The following is a 19,430-nucleotide window of genomic DNA, read 5'->3' as shown; positions in this document are numbered from 1 at the left end:
CCTGGTAAATCCAGAAATTAACAGAGTTTAGTGCTTCACTCATTCATATTTTAGTCCTATATTTTTTCTGATATGGATGGACCAATGCGTGTCCCTGACCTTTCACATCCACTTGAAAACAGAGAGATTCATCAGTTACCAGACTCACTTCTTCATAAAGCATTGGAGAATTGTATATTCTGGATACCAGACAAGTTTTAGTATAGATTAGTATTTTTGATACATTTGACAACCTTATTTGCCAGAACTGTGTCTCATTCTAAGTATATGGACAGGCCTCGTGTAAAAGCTTAGAACCTCCAGAATTCACTCAAAATCTCTTTTTTGTTGCTTTTCTCTCTTCTCTGTTCTCTCTCTTGTATCTTTCTGTCTCTCCACTCCTCTTTGTATTTTTCTCTCTCTTGCCTTTTCTCTCTCACTGTTTTCTGTCTTTTGACTCTATCTCTCTTCCTCTCATGCCTCTACCCCTCTTTCTCCTTCTATTTCTCTTTTTCCCTTCCTTTCTCTCTTCTCACGTCCTCTCTCTCCTCTCCCTCACTCTATCTGCCCATCCTCTTCTTTCTTTCTCTCTCTCCTCTCCTCTCCCCCTCCCCTCTTTCCTCTCCATGTATTTTCTTTTATTTCCCCCTCTCCTTTCTCTCTCCTCCCTATGCGTTTCTCTCCTCTCTCTGCCTCTCTCTCTGCCCACCCCCCTTTTCCTTTTCCTCTCCTCTGCCTTCCACCTCTCTCTCGTCTCCGTCTTTCTTGTATTTCCCTTTCTCCTTGCTCTCTCCTTCCTCCTTCTTCTCACACACCTTTCCCTCCCCTCCCTCTCTCTGTCTTTCTCTCCTCCTCTGTTCATGTCCTCTCTCTTTCCCTCATTTCTCTCTCTTTCCCTAATCTCTCCTCCTCCTGTCTTCCTCTCTTTTGCCCCCTTCCCCGTCTCCACCGTCTCTCTCTCTCACTGTCTTAGTTCTGCGTCACCCTGACCGTAGGGCCGGAGCTGTGTCTGGCGGGCTCGCAGGCTGCGTCAGATGGCTCCAAGAAACGTTCTACCTCATGCAAGGCAAGCCAGCTCTCTGGTCGTGGTGTAGGGGATGTGAGCTTCACTCTGATGGCGCTGGAGGCTGGCTCATACACCCTCACATTCACTCTGTATGAGGGGCACATTGACAGGCCCTATGCCCACCTGTTGCCCCGTGATATTGTGGTAAAAACTCTCACTGTGGTGGTAAGTACATGAATGTAACTGTGACTAATTTTGTGTAGTTGTGAAGTATAGGACTAAGCTCCTTTCTCTACCGCTCTCTCACTCTTATGTCTCCCTCTTCTCTCTCTCTCTCTGTTCTCTCGCCTCTCTCTTCTCTTACTGTCTTTCTTGTATTTCCCTCTCTCTCTGCGTCCTCACTCCTTCTGTCTCTCCTCTATCAGTTCTCCTCTCTTCTCTCCCTGTCCTTGTCTCACACACCCCCTCACTCTTATCCCCTCTCTTTGCCCCTCTTCCTTCCTTCCTCTCTCTCTTTTTGATGCTTCTCGCACTCTTATGTTTTCCCCTCTCTGTTATTGTCTTTATGGTCTTTCTTTCAACCTTCTTTCATCTCATTTTTCTCTCTCTCTCTCTGCCACACCTCTCTCTCCTCTCCATCCCATTCCCCTCTCTCTTTCCTCCTCTTGGGAGAGGCATGTCTTCTCTCATGAGGTGATGTCTCTCTCTCTCTCTCTCTCTCTCTCTCTCTCTCTCTCTCTCTCTCTCTCTCTCTCTCTCTCTCTCTCTCTCTCTCTCTCTCTCTCTCTCTCTCTCTCTCTCTCTCTCTCTCTCTCTCTCTCTCTCTCTCTCTCTCTCTCTCTCTCTCTCTCTCTCTCTCTCTCTCTCTCTCTCTCTCTCTGTTTGTCTATATCACATGTATCAAACTCAAGGCCCGGGGGCAAAATGCGGCCTTCCACATCATTTTATGTGGCACTCAACAGGGTAAATTAAAAGGTATGATGGTCTTAAAATGTCATTTTATCAGGAAATATGCAGTTACACAGCCATATCTTTACATCTAGGCGAATGCATATGCAACATTTGTAACTTGAATAAGCAATAAATACAGAAACAATTCATTAAAAAGTAAAAAAAGTAGTTAGATTTATTTTATATCTGGCCCTTTGAGGGCAGCCATTTTGCTGATGTGGCCCTCGTTGAAAATGTGTTTGACACCCCTGGTCTATATTGTCTCTCTCTCAAACAGCTCTCATTTCATTTTCTCACTTTCCCTGTCACACTCCTCTCTTTCTCTTCCTGTGTCTTCTCTCCCTCCCCCACTCTCTTTCTGCCCCCCTCCTTTCCCTGTCTCTTGGGTTATATGATTATTCTAGTTAGGTTATATCCATATTCTATTTTCAGTGGCCATCTAAAATGTACCCAGTGTGTTGTGGCTCTTGTTTCAGCCTGAGGGGGTGCTGAAGGAGGAGATGGTGGGAGGACGCCTGGATCCTCAAGGACTCTACGGTAAAGCCATATTTGTTTAATAAGTTTTGCTTTTATTTTTGGTGCTCTGAGACCCCCTCCCCCTGCTCTCTGCGCTAAATCACTCCCTCTTCAGAGCTCTATCCCAACCCATTCAGCGTGCATTACACTAATTAAACTACTGCACATTGCATCAGGTTTTTGAAGTTGTAGTGTATTGTTTTATATCGTGGCTTTGTATATTTATGGAAAATTGTTGTGTGGGAGCATGGGTTGGGTGGCTTGGAACATTGCAAAGAATCTTACAGCTAACCGTGAGGAGGGTTTGAAAAGAGCTCTTCAAGAAAAATACCTAGACCACACTTATTTGGATTCTAGTTCAAGTTATTCTAAGGGTTATAGATGTGATGTGGTTCTTTTCTAATAGCACAGCAGTAGGGTTTATTCTATATTATAGAGACGGCTCACTGTGAGTTGTTGCTTCCTCAGGTTCGTCGAAGCTGAAGGTGGAGCTGAAGAGCGCCCTGCCTCAGAACATTGTCCCCAACACTGAGGTCCGGAGGGAGCTCACCATCAATGGTGCATAGCAGCATTAATTTATACTTGACTTCTTCCGTCTTATAAAAATACTGTAAATTGTTATCATTTTACCTGTTAGGTTGCTTTTTATTATTGGTACGGAGGGCTGTATGTGCTCTTACTTTTTTTTAAATGGCACAGCACTCTAAACAATGGCTGAGCTAAATATTAGAGACGGACAAAAACATTTTAACTATCAAGTGATATCTAAATATTTAAAGTGCTAAATATTTATCATAGTTTTACATCAGTTATGTCGCAGTTTGTGGAAAAAAGTTAAGAAAAGTACAAAAATACAGGAAGTAGTGATGAGCTCTAAAACAGAATCCCTCTATCTATGTCATCAATACTGAAAACTCCATCAGTATTGATGGAGTTTTCTACAAGTCCAGAGATGATTTATGTACAAGGAAGACATTTTTCTGAGTATTTAAATAATATTTTTTTAATAATGATGTAAAAAATGGTACTGTCATTTTAAATTAGTCTAATCTTGTGTAATTTTGATAAGTTTTAGCCATCGTGAAACTATAAAGTTCATCAAAATAAAAAACAAACTCTACGGAGTTAGGCAAGATCTTTAGTTTTTAGTTTATTAATGGCATTAACTATGTTCTTTATTTGTATGTGGACAGATCGTTGGTACTGTTCCATATTTACTTTACCCCTGTTACACAAACATGAATTGATGATGTGTGACTTCAGGTGAGATCCTGGATGACTTTGTGTCAGTGGTGGACAACCCAGCTGGCCTGAAGAAGCTTCTGTCTCTGCAAGACGGGTCGGCTGTGTCGGAGCTGGGTGGGGTGCTGCCTCTGCTCTACGTGTACCAGTACCTGGAGACCACGGGACACTGGCACATTCTGGGACCTGACGACCAGAAGAGCTCCGAGCAGCTCAAGACCCGCATCAGACAGGGTACTACCTCTGTCACACATGCCATATATCATAGGGACATTATGTTGACTTTTGTTAATTTCCTGGAGAGCAAACCTTAACCATAGTCACTACTTTCCTAACCTTAAACTAAACCCTAACCTTTAGGTGACAGGTCCCCATGACATCAGTGTATAACAATTTTTATACCCATACTTTGGTTTCCATCCTTTTTGGGAATGTTGCATTGACTTCTATCCATTTCCTGAAAACTGATCATAACCTTAACCATTGTCCCCATTTGCCTAACCTTAACCTAAATCCTTACCTATTTTAACCCATATCTGAACTTTAAATCATGTTGTTGATCTAATAATAAAGGACTCTGTTATTAATGTTCATGCCTTGATTTAGGGACAAAATAGTGAAATAAACCTAAGCATCATGTAAAGCAGGTTAATACAAACATTTTAAGACCAAAATGGCGAGCCTGACAGTGGCAGTTAGAGAGAAAGGGGTCAATTTTTTTCAATAGAAAGTGAATTGGAACCATAGCTGATGGAGCTGAAGCGTGCCCATGCTCACTTCCTGTTTGTTGTTGAATGTGGCGGCTATAGTGGGCTATCTCTGACCATTTATATATACAGTCTATGGCATACACATACTCTGTGGAGACAGTACACTCACTTGCATTAATTTCCTGGAGACTGAAGCTAACCTTAACCTAAAATAAAGAACTAAATCCAGTTGACCCAATATTGTTTTGTGTATTTTCATACCTGAATGAGTAAAAACTAAACTCAAAGTCAATAGGAAAATGTCAATGACTTAATTGGCTATAGTTAAACTGTGAAGATAGAAGCTTTGTTAAACTAAACACTAAACCTAAACCAAAACCAGGCTCATTTGGAAATAATTACACTGCACGGACTACATTCATCCTGTGTCCTTCTCTGTTTCAGGTCTAGCTGGAGTGAATTCATTCAGAAAAAAAGACTTCAGCTACAGCATGTTTATGAAGAAAGAGACCAGCACCTGGTCAGAACTCCCCAGCATCCTCTGCACAATACTCTCCTCCTCTGTACCACATACTTTCATCCTCTGTAGCGCACCTTATACACTCCTCCTCTATACATATGTCAGTTTCAGTTCTGATGCATGAAAAACAGGTGCAGAGACACTGGAATTGTTCCACAGATCTTTAGTTAGTCTGTCAGTAAAAGCAATACTGTCAGGTTGAAGGCAATGTCCAGCAAAATTCAAATTAGAGTCAAATGAGTAGGGTCTAAAGCAGTGTCTGAATCAGAGTCTAGTGAGTAGTGTCGTAAGTGTTGTCTGAAGCAGTGTCTAAACAAGATGAGATGATTGAACCAGTGTTTTATAACCCTCCCAGAGTGTCGTAACAACAGGCAAGGGGAACCAAAAAGACAGAACTCTGGGAATAGTTGAACAGTGTTTATTTACAACAAATGTGCAAAACGACGGTAGATCAAATGGTGGTTCGGGGAGAGTGCTGTGGTCCAAGGTGAGAGCGTGAGGAGCAGGGTCTGAGACACGGCAGACAGTACCGGTGGGGAAGAGCAGGGTCGGAAACGGGACAGCAGAGCAGGTCCTCAGACCAGGATCTGGTTGAGAGCGGAGCGGGTCCAGGGAGCAGGATCTGGTGAGAGCGAAGCGGGTCCAGGGAGCAGGATCTGGTGAGAGCGGAGCGGGTCCAGGGAGTAGTGATGGACGAAATGAAACGGCGCTTCGACACACGCCTCGAGCTTTTCCGGATCCTGGTTCACAAAGCGCGTATCGGAGCGTGCGTTGTTTTCAGCATGTGACGTCATCAGTGGTCATGAAGCACTAGATGCGAGAGGGGTGTTTGGGTGATCGGTTGGTTCAGAAAGTGGTTTGTTTTGGCAGCGCTGTGTTAAATGCAAAGGATCATGATGCGCAAGTGGCATTTTGGACTCCATAGTTTATAAAGGGAAGTCTAAGGGTACATTAGCAAAAATAAGCATATATTTCAAATTATAGGCCTAGACTTCAACCAATATATTTATTATGTGTGTTTTAATCAAATCGTCTAGCAAAGTCAAATAACACAAAAACAACTGAAGTAGGAAAATTAATCACATGACATCACAACATTCTATAGGCCAATTTAATACATGGAGAGCAGGTAAAATTAGTATAGTTTAAATGTATCATGATTTAGTAGTACTAATATTATTGTAATACAGTAATACAATACATTATTGTGTCAGTAATAGAAAATTCACCAGATTGTACATTTGTAAAACTACCTTTTACAATAGCCTCTTTGCATTCGCTCTCTTTGATTTTCAACCTTTTACAGACCATCTGTTATTATCAGTAGTGTAAGCTAACTATGTAAAAAAGTAAAAGTCCTATATTTATGTAACAATTTTATGTATATGTACTTTACCTAATTGCATTTGATATTCGATAGGTACTTCTTACACCACTTCATATTAATGACTGAAAAGTAAAATGTATACTTTCTACTTGGTTTGAGGAGTTACATTTTACCACTTTCATTCTGCCAAATGTTTGAGTTCAAGTCTGGACTTTGAGCAAACAAAAACATACACATAAAAAGTCTAAAAGCATAAATCATGTACTTTGTATGATACTTTTACTTAGGCCAGTGTAACAAAATTGGGGACTATAAACTGCTATTTAGCTGATATGCCTACATATCAACAGAACACACAAGGCAAGTTTTTTTATGGCTGATTTTTATTCAGAAATAATATCTTTTCCACCGTTTTAGGATTCAGACAGTTTCGTTTTTTATTAACAATTTCCCCAGCCTTTGAAAAAACACGTTCACAAGGAACAGACGAAGCTGGGATACACAAATATTTGAGTGCCAGCTCATACAGATATGTGTACAGATCTTTGTTTTGTCCCCCAGTGCAGCAGAGGGTCACATTTGTTTCACTCATATCTTTGCACCTCCACTGTTGCACTGGCTGTGGCAGTCCTTACTTTTTTTGAATCCGACACCTGTTGATCCAGTAGATCCCAAAGCCCAGGCCCTGAAACAGAGGCATTACAGTTAGTTACATTATTTGTCAAATATAGCGTTCATAATACAATACTACTTAACATACCAGAGGCTGGAGGCAAAGGTGTGGTAGGCACAGATGTAATTGGCACAGGTGTTCTGGGGTAGACAGTGCAGATGTACTTTGCACAGGGGTTGTGGGCACAGGTGTAGTTGACACAGGTGTTCTGGGGGTAGACAGCGCAGATGTTCTAGGGGTTCTAGGAGCAGATGGCACAGGTGTTGTGGGCACTAGTGGTGGGACATGGCTCTTAATTTTGGCAGCACATTCAGCTGTGAGTTTCTTTATAGCATTCTGTGCATTGGTGGGATTGCAGAACCCAATTGTTTTGAATCTTGGATCCAGGAGTGTGGCTAGAGATGTTTGAGTAGCTACCTCATAGAAGCTGAGCTTCTCGGTCATCAAATCAAGCAAGCATCTGCAGAGATGTGCTGCCTTGCAGTCTCTCACTTTAACACTTGCTGATGCCAGATTATGCCTGAGCATGCGAACAAGGGGGATGATTTTGGATCCACTCACAGTTCTTTCTGCAGACAACTCCTCAGTAGCTGCCTTTATGGGTGACAAGACAATCAGGCACTCCTGAATTGTGTTGTAGTCAGCAGAGAAAAGGGGCAATAAATTGGTGTGGAGTGTGGCCAGTGACGCACCAACTGGTTCCCTCTGTTCATATAGCCTTGCCATCATGTCATAGAAGCTGTTCCATCGCATTTCAACCTCTTGGATTAGCTTGTGCTGAGGCTTTGACATCATGGTCTGACAGGTGGTAAGCTGTTCTTAGCCAACAATCTTTCTGGCTTTTTCTTGAATTTCTGCCAGCCCTTCTGTTTGGTCAATGGCTTTCTTTACTACCAGGTTGAGGCCATGTGCAATACAAATGGTGTGCCGCATCTGCAATTCCCTACCACATGCAATCATATTTTGTGCACTATCCGTGACAAGACAATTCACTTTTTCTTTAATGCCCCAGTCTTCCATGAGGGAGGTCTTCATGGCAGCGATGTTAACTGCAGTATGTGACTGCAGAAAATGACCCACCCCCAACAGAACTGTTGATAGTGACCCAACAGAATTAACAAAATGGCATGTCACCACTAAATAGGCATCCATGTGCAAATAGGTCCACATGTCTGATGTAAGGCAGACTGCTGTGGCCTCTCACATCCACCCTGGCTTTCTCCTTCTCCTCCAGATATCTCCTTTCCACCATGGCTTTTAAAGACTTTCTTGACAGAAGGACATATGATGGAGCAGCGAGTTTTACAAACTCCCTGAAGTCCACACCATCCACCACTGAAAATGGCTGGCAGTCCTTAATGATCATGTCCACCACGGATGCATGCAGAGCCTCCTTGGAAAGTTCTGTAGAGCAAAAACAGAAATTAAATATTACTAATAATGTATAATGCGGATTATTCAATGAAGGCCTATGTAGGACATGGATGCATGTGGGTCCAGTACACAAATCTTTACGGTATAAAGCCTAAATCTGACTGTGAGGCAATATTCACCCATTAATGCTGCCCTTAATCAACATGTATATAGTGAATAGATCATGCAATAAGAGGAAAGCCAAAGGCCCATGTTTAAAAGAAAGTAATCTTAAACCATGAATCTACAGTTACATAACAACTTTGCAGAAACAGTGCAGCGTCCAAGTCTTTAGATTAAAGCACGAATTGTGAAAATGGTAGGCTAATGCTGCAGCTGGCTTGCTCAGTGCAGTGCTTTGCACGATAGTACCTCTATTATTAGAAGCCAGTTCAGCTGAGCAAATCAAGCATTTAACCTGAGAAGAATAAGACATATGGGATGCAAAATACACTAAACTACTATGGTAGAAGCATGGCTAAAAGTTACAACAAACTGTACTACATACATTTATTAAAATGTTTTTCCACTATATCTGCAGAATGTAGCCTAGGGTACATACTGGTTCTGGCTTACTTACAAATACAAATATAATATCTCATGTCAATATTAACCTTTGTCTCAGATATCATGTCAAAGTACTGCCACATCTCTGAACGCTTGCGCTTGCCACCACGCTCCATTATATCATTGGTCTGTGCCTGTAATTACCACTGGAAATTGTCTCAATCCTCAATAAGCTCAGTGCTTTCTGCCACGACTACAACCCATGAGGAGGCGGGCGCTTTGCCTCTCATTTGAAGCTTCGGACGCGCGCTTGAATCAGTGACATATGTGTTGTGTAACATGACGCGCCGGACGTCACCTGTCACATGACTTGTCATGAATAAATGAAGCTTCGAGTAGTGAACCGTTTTTGACACAGTTTTGATCCGAAGCGTCATTGCTTCACAACGCTTCATTTTCCCATCACTACCAGGGAGCAGGATCTGGTGAGGAGCAAGAATATCCAGTAAGTAAAATCCAAAGAGCACAAAATCAAGAACGGAGCCAAGCAAGGAGTACCACAAAGATACACAGATGATCTGGCTCTAGGTGTCAGGTCCTGGCTCCTCTTATCCTTCCCAGGTGTGGTTGATTGGTGATTAGCCCCAGGTGTGCACGGGAAGAGCCAAAAATCTCTGCCCAGCTTCAGGCTCGGACACAGGATGGAGTGGGGAGGTGCAAAAAGGGGCAGGACTGACAGGGATCATGACACAGAGTGGGGGGTACACATTCTACAGATAAGAAATGGGAAAACAGAACATTTTGCACCTTTGTAAGAATGTAAGCAATGTGTGACATTTGTATATTGTCCACACATATACTGGCCCTCCTCTGTACCATATATTCACTGTCCCTCTTCTGTACCATGTATAGTCACTGACACTAACTCTGCTCCTGTCTGCTTCTCTGTCCCTGCTCCTGTTCCGGTCTAACTCGCCCCTCTCTTTCGTCAGGGTGACAGCTCTGGCTGTGCATACTTTGTCAGTGGTGAACAACATATTTCAGGTGGATCACGAATCTTTGGGCAACTCTGTGAACTGGTTAATCCACAATGCCCAGAAACCAGATGGCTCCTTTCAAGACACATCCCTCTACAAACCCAACAGGATCATGGTCAGCACATATAGTCTATAGTCTAAAGAGTTTAAACTTCTCAGATGCTAAAATGCTGTGTTTTAGGCCCTTCCTCAAGACAATGTGGAAAGGTCTGTTTACCTCACATCCTTTGTGATCATCGCCCTCCACAAAGCAACAAGGATTCAAGCGAAAGGATTGAATCTCAAGGTAACTAAGCCTGAGGTAGACCATGTATATCTTTGAGGGGTATACTACGTAGTGAGATAGGTGGCTAAGCTGAGTTAGTCAAGCGCACGTATCACGAAGACAGCTCAGCTTTCAGCATAGTTAGATTACTATAGTAACAGAGCGGCAGAGCAAACCTGGTAATGCACTGTGATAAACCCTTTCCAGTCAAATGTTATCACTTAGAAACATGAGCATGCAGAAGGACGTTTAACTCACCCAAGCTCAAAGGTGCAGTGTTCACCAGAGAGCTCTTATGCACAGCTCTTCAGTCTTTTACAAGATCACTTTTTTGGTCCTTGGAGAAAAAGTCCGTCTCCATTTTGCTCCAGGTTCAGTTATGCAGACTGCACATTTCTGCTCACAATCTGGATATACATTACAAACTATTGGATGAAGCAGTGAACACAAAGTTTGCTCTTTTTCCAATGTATTTTATCTTACAATTTAGACTAGTAGTTTTGATAGTAGATAAAAATGTGCAATAATCTGCTAGTTACGGGTCAATTTACAGAAATCTATCATATTGTTTGCATACCTGTGTTATACATGGCTTTTATGTTTGAATATTTTATAATCAGCTCTTCATCAGACTTCCCATTCTGTGTGTAAAATCAATGGTCAAATGATGTGGCATGCGCCTCTTTCCATGTGAGCGCGCTCAGAGACTGAGGCTTTACAGATTCTGTGGCTAACTGGCTTCATGTCACTTATTATCTCTGAGCTGAGCTTCAAACTTGGATAGGTTACCTCACTGAATTAAAGCCTAGCTATGTCCAACAAGCTTCAAAATATACCCCTCTTTTATGAGCTCTATGTTACCACTCGCCCCATCACAAGACTTTTTTAAGAAACTACATTCAATTATAAGCCTATTTCTCTGGAATAAAAAAAAGCCTAGAATCAGGGCTTCAACTCTGTCGAGGCTAAAATCCTTTGGAGGGATGGGCCTTCCTAACTTCGAATGGTACTCATGGTGCTTTGCTTTAAGATCATTTACTGCATGGATTAAATCTGGAAAATCTGCAGCATGGGTACCAATTGAAGCGCAATTGATTAAACCTCATACTATGCCCACCTTGCTACATGCTAAAGTGCCACATAAAACCGTTAAAAGCCTTTATGGACCCATTATTACTCATCTTCTAGATGTCTGGAACAGAGTCAACAATTTACTGGGGAAAGATGTCCAATATTTCCTTCAGACACCAATCTTTCATAACCATTCACTTTTAATTGATAAGAAACCCATTTCTTTTTTATCGTGGGAGCAAAAAGGGGTTCGTCACTTTAGTAATATTATAGTTCATAATGGATTAAGAGAGCTTCATGATTTACAAAAATGCTATAATTTACCAGGTACATCTTTTTTCTTCTACCTACAGTTGCGCACAGCAATGCGTTCACATGGGGTTCCTTGGGGGTGCATGCTGGAAAATCATCCCCTTCACACTATTTTGGCTAAAACACAAAGCTCTGGTATGATTTCCGACCTGTATAAATTACTTGTCAAGAGCTCCCAGAAAAATTTACCGATCGAGCAGCTTTGGAAAACTGAACTGAGGGATCACTCAGAGTGGGATTGGAATCACATCTGGTCCAATATCTCTCTTTCATCGAGGAATCCCAATCACCAGATGATTCATTATAAAATAATTCATCGAGCTTACTTGTACCCCAGAAGATTACACCAAATGAAAATAAAAGACAACCCTTACTGTGATTTCTGCACTGGCCAAACTATTGGCACTTTCCTTCACATGGTCTGGGAGTGCCCAGAAGTGAAACACTTCTGGGAAAATGTCTCAAGGACACTGTCTAAAATAATAGGCATAACTATCCCTTGCACTCAAAGGCTTATTTTGCTAAATGATTCTTCCAAACTTAACTTGACAATCAACAACCGGCGTGCATTACTAGCAGGCCTCACAGCTGCCAAAAAAATTGTAACATGTCGCTGGAAGTCACTTCAACCTCTGACTGTAAAAGGGTGGCTGTTGTCTTATCGAGAAATAATTCAGCTGGAGTGTTCTGCTGCTCGAATGCACAGAGCAAAGGCCAAAAACATTTTTTGCTGGTCCGACTTACTAGCCAAAATCAAAATCTGAATATATCGTGTGTGTTTTTTTGGTTTTGGTTTTTTTTTTTTTTTTCTGCACTATGTGGATGTTTATGTCAAACTGTACTGCTCTAACTGTATATTCATAAAAGATACTCAATTTGTGTATGCTTAAGTCCTTTTTATATATATAGTACATAATGAATATGTATAATCCAATTTCTGCCAATGTCTTTTGATGGAGGAAATCTACTGTTACTGTATGGAAAGAATTCAAACCTGGACGGGATTATTCTTATTTTTATTATTTAACTTTTTATTTTTATTATTATTATTATTATTATTATTATTATTATTATTATGAATTTATTAACTAATTCATCTTTTTATTTATTTATTTTATAATAATAATAATAATTATTATTATTATTTTATATATATATAATTATTATTTTATTTTTTTATTTTTTTGTCTATATGCCCATCGGGGTGGTGGGTGGGAAAAAAGAAGGGGGAAAAGGGTAATCAGATTCTAATCTGTATATTTGCACCTGAGACTGATAAAAAATTTGATCACAAAAAAATTAAATATATATATATACCCCTCTGGACTAAGCTAACCCTGTAGCTATAGCTTTCCAAATAGGAAGTTAGCATAGCATACCCACAAACTGGCTCCATTGAGTCTGGTTCCAATTTGCTTTCTATTGAAAAATCTGTTCCCCTTTCTTAGTTACTGTTTCTGGTCAGGGTGGTCATGAAATGTTCGTTTTAAACCACTCTATATGATCCTGGTGTTTTTATTTTTAAGTGAAGATATTAAGAAAAATAAAAAAAACAACCAGGTACCTTCTTTCACCGAAGTTTGTTCCAGCTAGTATTAGCAATAGGTTTGATTGACAGTTAGTGTGCCCCGTTGATGCGGGTGAGAGAGGGCGAGCTTGTTAAACAATCTCGCTTTTGAAATTAGTCGATTGGCGTTCACCAGCTCCAACTAAACACGTTGGCTAAAGCTGTCAAGAGATGTATACAGTTCATGGTCTATCCTGAGAATATATCAGGTCTTAACCCATCCCTGTTCCTGTTGCAGAACCAGGAGCTTAGTATTGAGTCGGCGATGAAGTTTGTCCATGAGAAAATAAGGGATATACAGAAAGTCTATGTGCTGTCTGTAGCAGTCTACGCCTCCACGCTGCACAACCCTGGCAGCGCCACCACCAGCCAGCTGCTCACCCGCCTTGAGACACTTGCCAGGTCAAAGGGTAAGCACTGACCAGTATATCGGCCCACTAATTTAGAATATTTCTTATAGACGTTTTGTTTTGTTGCCTGGCAAATTCAGAATGATATCCCTCTATATTTTGGCTTGGCCTATCAGTCTGGTCACTATGCTGTCCAGCACACTTTAAGCCAGAACCAATCGTGGAATCAGAATTATTTATTTCAGTGACACGTGTGCATGAGCTCACTGGCCATCCATCATTTGGAACAAAATGGAATTTCTCTCACCTCAGATGAACTCATTGCTTCACTCATTGATTCTGTAGAAGCAATGTTTTTCAGTCACCTGTGATTTTTTTTCCCTTATGTTTTTCCTCATAAGCAGCCATATTTGTTTTGATACAGACCATGCATGTTCCTGATTGGCTAATCCACCTGTCAATCACACCCATTTGAATTCAAGGAGATTCACCAGTGGCCAGACTCACAAGTACTGAAGAAGTGTGTATTCTGCATCCCAGGCAAATTGTTTCAATCCAATTAACTTCATAATACTCAATGGAAATGGAAAGTAGTTTCTCACTTGTTGCTTAGCTAGTTTGTTAGCTAATCATAGGGGTCGTGGGAGATAATTCACAGCATTTTATTTCCTCAACGCACAAACTCAGACACATCTTATTTAAAATAAGATAAAGGTAGACTAATCAGTTCAGCTGTGTCTGGCCCCAAAGTGTGTCTCAGTGATAAATGTGTGTGTAGCCTGCAGTGTTCTCATTGTTGTCGGTTTTCAGGTGCAAACTAAATATTTACCACAATTAAGACTTGTATATTTATTATTGAGCTGTAGAAATGTTGGGGTAATAATGGACTCAGACATCGGCAACCTTTCACCATCTAACATTGCAAAAGTATACTGTCTAAAATAGACTTGGAGTGACTTATGCATGCATTTGTCCCCAGTAGGTTAGATTACTGTAACAACCCGCTCACTGGCCTCTACAAACAAGCCTTAAGACAGCTGCAGTACATCCAGAACGCTGCAGTTCAGGTCCCGACTAGAAGTAGGAATTACAAGCACGAGTCCTGTGCTCAGGTCTCTGCACTGGCTTACTGTGTAGACTTTAAAGCACCTCTGCCTTTGTACACCTGTCTTCATGGCTTAGCACCAAAGTACATCTCTGACATGCTAGTGCCATGTGAACCATCTCACATTCTGAGGGGCTGGCCTGCCCGTGCCCAGAGTCAGGAGTAAACATCGGGAATTAGCTTTTCAATTTTATGCAGCTAAAACCTGGAATAGTCCTCCTGAAGATGTGAGGCTCAAAATGGTTCTGTTTAGCTGTGCATATGAGTGAAAGGTTTTTATTCTGCACTCTTCTCTTTTAATGTACATTTTCTGAATAATTATTTATGTTTTGATTTATTTGTATTGCGATTTTAATGCCTTTCTTATTCTGTAAAGCACTTTAAATTATTGCGAATTGTGCTATATAAATAAACTTGCCTTGCCTTGCCAGCTGTCTTCATGCTTGTCTGAAGAGGCCAGTGAGCCAGCAGTTGCAGTAGTCTAACCTACTCGAGACAAATACATGGATTTGTCTCTCCAAGCCTGGTTTAGACAGCATACATTTTATTTTTCCAATGTTTTTTTAGATGGTAAAAAGCTGCAGATGTTGGTGGATTTGATGTGATTGTTGAAATTCAATTCTGAGTCCACACTGATTTGTTAGATGCAGTGGTAGAACCAATCCACTGGTCCATAGTCACCTGCTGCCAGTGAGACATAGATCTCAGTGTCATCTGCATAGTTGTGATAGGACACATTATTTCTGTGTATTAACAGGCCTAACAGCAGTATGTAGAGATTGAACAACAGAGGTCCTAGGATTGATCCCTGAAGCACCCAACAGGTCAGGGCTATTTTATCTGAGACACATTTTTCAATTTCAATAAACTACTCTGTCTTCTAGCTAGGACTTGAACCATTTTAGTGCAGTGCCAGAGATGCTCACCCAGTTCTCTAGTCTCTGTAAGAGGATCCCATGATTGACAATGTCAAAAGCAGCACTCAGAACTAACAAGGTCAAAACCTTGCCTGCATCAGTGTTCAGGCAGATGTAATTTCTCACCTTAATGAGAGCAGTCTCACTGCTGTGGTGGGGTCTCAAATCTGGCTGGAAAATATCAAAGGAGTTGTTCATTTGGAGGAAGTTAATAAGCTGTTTCAAGGATTTGAAATAGGTTAGCAATTGTTTAGTACTGTGGCATCAAGACTGCTCTTTAAGAGAGGCTTGATATCTGCAATTTTAAAATCTCTTGGGAAAGTTCCAGATTGGTGGTGGTGATTGAGCACAAACTTCAGAAATCTATTGGGTAACACATGGAGGCAGCATGCAGATGAACTCAGACAGGTGGCAATCTCTTGGACAGTTTTGTCACTTACAAGTGCAAAGTGAGTCAGCTCTAAGCGCCTACGTGGTTGCAGGGGTGTTATTCGCATTGTGGAATTGATGGTATTTTTAATGCCCTGAAACTTGTCATTAATGAATACTGCAGACTCACTGCACTTAGATGTGGAGATTTGTTCTAATGGCAGCGGAGCTGGAGGATTTGTTAATCTGTTTACTGTTGCAAATAGGACACGAGAGTTGTTACTGCAACTTCCAATACTGTCTGAAAAATACCTCTCCCTTGTTCTACATAACCTGTGGTTGTACATGTACATCTTTTCTCTGTAAAATCTCATAATGAACCTGGAGCTTTGACTTGCTCCATTCCAGCTTCTCCCTCTGGCACTTCCTTTTCTGTGCCCTGACTGAATCATTATTCCTCCACTGTGCTTTCTGCTTATCTTTCACCATTTTAACATCAGGGCAATGTTGTCCAAAACATAGCAATAACAGACTTGTCAAAGAAGACACAGAAATGATCAGAGAGAGCAACATCAACCACATTGACATTTGAAATATTTAGTCCTTTTGTGAGCAGATTTAGAATGTGCCTTCTGTTATAGGTGGGCTCGCTGACATGCTGAGTCAGACCAAAGGTTTCAAGGACAGAAGTGAACTCATCATAATGTGTCAAACACATTATCCACGTGTACATTAAAATCACCTGTAATCATCTCAGTAAAATCATCAATAAAACTTAGTCCTGGGGAGGTTTGTATATGACTAATTAGGGTGATTGGAGGGTGATTGTTTTAGCTCCATTTTACACCCTAGATGACAACCTGTGAATAACTAAATTATCTCTAAAAATGCACACACACCTCCACCTTTTTTGTTTACTTGTGTTTCAAATTCAAATTTGAAGTTGGGTGGAGTGGATTCCACTAGAACTGCATCACCTGTGTTTTTGTCAAGCTGTTTTTTTTTTTTTTTTGTTTGTTTTTAAACATAAAGTCAAGAAGAAATAAAATCATTAATTAAAAAATATGTCTTACATAAAGATTTAACATTGAGCACAGCAAGTTTCAGATAAGTTTCAGTAGGACTTGACGTTATCTTCTTACAGGGAATGTGAACTAAATTTCTATGATTGGACAGTTTAACTGTGGTAGATATAGCTCCATCACAGGGCCTCAGCTTGATATTACCTTTATCATGACTGTACCTCACTGGAGCAGCAGAGGCTCTTTGTGTCCTAGCTCTTGGTGATAACAGGGAGGAGTTTGGGTGAGGGACCAGGTTAAGGACAAGGAGGCAGAGCAGGGAGGAGTTTGGGTGAGGGACCAGGTGGGGGCCGAGGAGGTGGAGCAGGTCGGAGTTTGGGTGAGAGACCAAAGTGGTGGTGAAACAGGCACAGAGGGAAGACCTCAGCATAGCTGGTGCCAGAACTCTCAATCATGCTATATTAGCTTTGCATTCCAAATGGTTAGGAAGGATCATGGGTAAAGGAAAAGTAGAGTGAAGAGTCCCTAGAGTACATGTAGCAAAGGGGACCCAAGACTGTTCAAATGGGCAGGGAAGGTGATGGGGTGCTGGGGCTGTAACAGACAGGTCCAAGGTTTGTGACGATGGTCCTGGGGGAAGTGACGTTAGTGATGAATCTTTTACTAGGGGAGGTGGAGGTGCTAACTCATTCTCTGGGGGAGGTGGTAGAGGTGGTTATGCTGGTGGTGATGACTCCTGTGATGGGGGAGTTAGTTGTGCTGCTGATCATGGCTCCTTCTCTGGGACAGGTGGTTGCAATACTGATTATGACTCCTTCGCTGGGGAAGGTGCTTGTGGTAGTTCTGGTGCTGCTGGTGGTGCTGTGGGCACGATCTCTGGTGGGCGCTGCAGGAATGCTTCTTTCATTCCTCTTTTCTCTCACTGGCTGCCCAGGACCCTATCCAGGCCGGTGCCTCAGAGCATGGAGTAGGTTTTCCATCAGCATCCAATGTAGCGCAATCCTCTGGGTGCACACACGTTGAACAGCCATGAGTTCGACTGAAACAGTCAGGTAAATTTATTCATCTTCCTTTTGTCTATGTTAGGAAGAGGTCCACTGATGAATGTCTTAACCCCCACTTTATCAAGCTTCTCAAATAATTTAGTGAAATCCCTTTTCCAGATTTTAGTCTGTTCCATCCTGCTGTCACTCGCACCCATATGCACAATCAGCTGTTTAACTCCTCTGTGCATTGACAAAACGTTTGGCAGGAGTTTTGTAATCTCAGAAACAGTGTAACCTGAATAGCAGCAAGTTTGGATTCCTTTGTGGCTCACATCTCTGAGAGCACCTTCTCATAGCAGCATGTTTGCATTCCTCTGTGGCTTACATCTTTGATAACACCATCTTCTAGTAGTAGCGCATTTCTGATCTTGACGTGTGGCACAGATCTGTCTGCGCTCTTTTGCCAACTTCGTTGCTCTTGTTTTGGACAAAAATCAATTTTCTGTTTTATATGTTAACATCAGTTTGACAGTGGTCGAAATCAGTTTGTAAGCTGTCACTTGCTGCCTTGCATTTTGGTCTTTACAGTGTTTGGAAAGGACACTTCATCAAGTTCAAAGTATCACTTTTTTCACCCTCTTTTCTGAAGGTAACTGGGCTGCTTACCACTGAAAGTCATAGGCGTCTGGTGAAGTCCTTTTTCAGTTTCTAAAGCAAATATCCGTGATTATAGCCCATTAATTTCTTTTTGATAGTTACAACAGTGTTTACAGAACCCTGTTACTTCTCACGGACATGTCGCTGACTCATCAGACAAGTTGTTAAAATTTGTTAAAATTATTTAAAAGTCTTGGTTTACCTAAAAGAAAATCATAACTAGATTTTCCAGCACTAGAAGTGGTAAAATGATTAAAAGGCAAAGTAAAGAAGGAAGAAGCAGGAGCAAGCAAGGATAGCATCTGCACTCTTCAGAAGCAGGATGCAAGAAACTGTCATTACACTCTCCATTGACACTTTTGCCACTCATTGCTAAAATTTCAAATGCTGTGATGACCTCTGCATAACCTCAATTTGCTTTCCTCTGTGACAATGCACCAGAATTTTTGTTGCGTTGTCACTTTTGGACAGGTTCTACCTCACTTGATTTTCATCTAGAATCACATATAATCACAGAGTAAACCTTATGCCAATGTAAACGACAAAGTATTTCATGTCAAAAAGAACATGATAATAGTGATGGGTTGATGCTTTTATGTTGTACCTTCAGGAAACCCCGCTGAACTGAGGTACTGGCAGGAACCCCGGGTGCAGACAGAGTGGCTCAGACCAGACCAGAGCAGCGCCTTTACGGTGGAGACCACAGCCTACGCCCTGCTTAGCTTCCTGAACATGGTAACCCAGCACTCCCACCCACTCACTTTATACAGCAGGGGAGGGGGTCTCAGCTGGGGCCTGGGGTGGTAGTTTCATATGGGACCTGGGATGGTAGTCTTAGTTATTTACTTACCGTAAATTTCGGATTATAAGCCGCTACTTTTTTTCCACGCTTTGAACCCTGCGGCTTGTACAGCAGTGCGGCTTATTT

At 41.5% G+C, this 19,430-nt stretch overlaps 1 protein-coding gene across 1 annotated transcript in view; it reads left to right on the top strand.

Moving 5' to 3' along the window:
• Positions 1–19,430, top strand: part of c5 (complement component 5) — a 102,864-nt gene that overhangs the window by 48,257 nt on the left and 35,177 nt on the right. The window contains exons 21-29 of the mRNA XM_055224404.1: positions 953–1,210; positions 2,413–2,473; positions 2,921–3,010; positions 3,716–3,928; positions 4,849–4,924; positions 9,837–9,996; positions 10,063–10,167; positions 13,335–13,506; positions 19,113–19,237. Of these exons, the coding sequence (XP_055080379.1) occupies positions 953–1,210; positions 2,413–2,473; positions 2,921–3,010; positions 3,716–3,928; positions 4,849–4,924; positions 9,837–9,996; positions 10,063–10,167; positions 13,335–13,506; positions 19,113–19,237 (1,260 nt within the window). The remainder of the gene's footprint in view (positions 1–952; positions 1,211–2,412; positions 2,474–2,920; positions 3,011–3,715; positions 3,929–4,848; positions 4,925–9,836; positions 9,997–10,062; positions 10,168–13,334; positions 13,507–19,112; positions 19,238–19,430) is intronic.

Source organism: Periophthalmus magnuspinnatus, chromosome 9 (genome assembly GCF_009829125.3).
Source record: "Periophthalmus magnuspinnatus isolate fPerMag1 chromosome 9, fPerMag1.2.pri, whole genome shotgun sequence".
In the NCBI taxonomy this organism is placed as follows: domain Eukaryota; kingdom Metazoa; phylum Chordata; class Actinopteri; order Gobiiformes; family Gobiidae; genus Periophthalmus; species Periophthalmus magnuspinnatus.
The sequence above is the reverse complement of the archived record's forward strand: the minus strand, read 5'-3'. Positions and strand labels throughout refer to the sequence as shown.